Here is a 2,047-nt window from a genome sequence, read left to right as displayed (position 1 = left end):
GTCCACATTATTGTAGAAAAAGTGGAAATAAATTAGATTTTTTAATGTTTCCTTTGTAAAGCTGGAATTAATTCATTATAGTTGAGGGAGCTTTATAACATACATATACACACAGACATGTATTTAGTGAAAAAATAATTAGAATCCAACATTTTCTTTTATTAAATGTACCACATGGAGTGAAGGATCCATAGAGAATTTAAATGAAAATATTCAGGCATCTTTCCTTTATACGCTGGTAAGTTACAAGAAATTCAGAAGAGGAAATATTTGAAGAACTGAATTAAATCCTGTAGCTATTAACCAAAAAAACCAAACCAGTTGCCGATGAGTCAATTCCGACTCATAGCGACCCTCTAGGGCAGAGTAGAACTGTCCGTAGGATTTCCAAGGAGCAGCTGGTGGATTTGAACTGCTAACCTTTTGGTTAATAGCCAAACACTTAACCACTGTGCCACCAGGGCTCCCTACAGCTGTTACCAGTCCTAAAATCACTATTAAATACAGCACTGCTATTTTTGGAGAAAACTGTAAACACTTTTGCTACAGCTGTGAAAGAATAAGGCATATTTGAAGTTGCAGAAGTAAAACACTTTTTATAGAATTTAAGCAAAGCTTACCCATTTCTCTGATAATTGTCTTGCATCTCTTCAGCTCTTTCGGAATTTTTCATCTTATTTACAATTTAATTCCTCTGAAAAAAACATTAACAAACATGACTACGTGAAATTTTATCACTTAGTTGATAGAAAGCATTCTTCACATCCTTAAGAGGGTCTGAAAAAGAATGCTGCTTAGAATTTCACCCCCCACACTTCCCCTACTCCCCAACTAAAGTTTCTGAGTTGATATTTCATCAATTCTGATTTTGTCATTGAATTTATAACTTTTGCCTCATGCTGGGCTTATATTTGGAGCTAATAAAAATTTTAGTATTGCAATAAAAGAAGGAAAGCCGGATGGACAATGCATGGTTTTTCAGGACATTGGATTTTATTCTCGTTCTACCACTGATTTGACTGTAATTAATGAAAACCTTTAAATTACCTCATACTCAGTTTTCCCTGTAAAACTGGCACAGTGGTTTCTGTTAGCCAGCAACCTGAGGGAATAGAATTTTCCAGTTCACCAAACATATAAGCAAGTTAGAGCTTCCATCTATATATGGATTAACGGTTATCAAAAAAGTAGACTATTTTGAAAATCCGCTCATGATTAAAACTATGTTAAGCATAATATATCCTTCCTTTGGATGATACTTCAGGATCTTAGCTATCTTAAAAAAAAAAGTGAAAACAAAAAACCATTGTCATCGAGTCAATTCTAACTCATAGCAATCCTATAGGGCAGAGTAGAACTGCCCCATAGGGTTTCCTAGGAGCAGCAGGAGGATTTGAACTGCTGAACTTTTGGTTAGTAGCCGAGCTCTTAACCACTCGGCCACCAGGGCTCCTAGCTAGTCTTAAGATCACAATTATGTACATTAATTAACATTTCATTACAGATGTGTAGAGAATTTTGTGACTTGACCTCATTTGTTAGGCTATATAACATATAGCCGAATGAGCCGATTACAAAGAATCTGGATTTGACCTCCAGAGTGGAATTACCAATTAATTAAATAGTACCTAAGGATCCAAAAAAGCTAATACACTTTGAAAGAATGAGCCCTAATGGGCCAGAAATGCTTTAGCTATTGCGAAGTAAGACATGATACAAATACAGTGAGCCATAGGCGTATTCTTCCTTTTTCAGAAGTCAACAGCCATAACTTTGCATAGGATTATGTTTTCAATGGCTATATTGACTTTACACCATCTCCGGTTATTTGACATATAAGTAAGAAAATAGATACTCTCAGTAATTTGCATTTCATAGAAATAAATTATTTAATATAACTCTATTTAAATACAAACATTTCAGTCTTTTCCCCCCTCTATTGCCACCATCATTAAGATCATAGTGTTGATACCTAGATATCCACATAGTATAATCTAATAATCAGTAATTAATACTTCATAACATCCAGGAAGAGAACACCCCAGGC

The 2,047-nt window shown here is 34.8% G+C and overlaps 1 protein-coding gene across 1 annotated transcript in view; it reads right to left on the bottom strand.

Annotated features, from left to right (window-relative positions):
• The window catches only part of ABCB5 (ATP binding cassette subfamily B member 5), a 147,956-nt gene that overhangs the window by 121,377 nt on the left and 24,532 nt on the right, over positions 1 to 2,047 (bottom strand). Inside the window, exon 2 of the mRNA XM_012555850.2 lies at positions 621 to 694. Coding sequence (XP_012411304.1) covers positions 621 to 673 — 53 coding nt within the window. The 5' untranslated portion in view covers positions 674 to 694. The remainder of the gene's footprint in view (positions 1 to 620; positions 695 to 2,047) is intronic.

The sequence above is a fragment of the Trichechus manatus genome, unplaced genomic scaffold (genome assembly GCF_000243295.1).
Source record: "Trichechus manatus latirostris isolate Lorelei unplaced genomic scaffold, TriManLat1.0 scaffold00050, whole genome shotgun sequence".
NCBI classification, from domain to species: Eukaryota; Metazoa; Chordata; class Mammalia; order Sirenia; family Trichechidae; genus Trichechus; species Trichechus manatus.
Note: the sequence above shows the minus strand (reverse complement) of the source record. Positions and strands in the feature narration are given on the sequence as shown.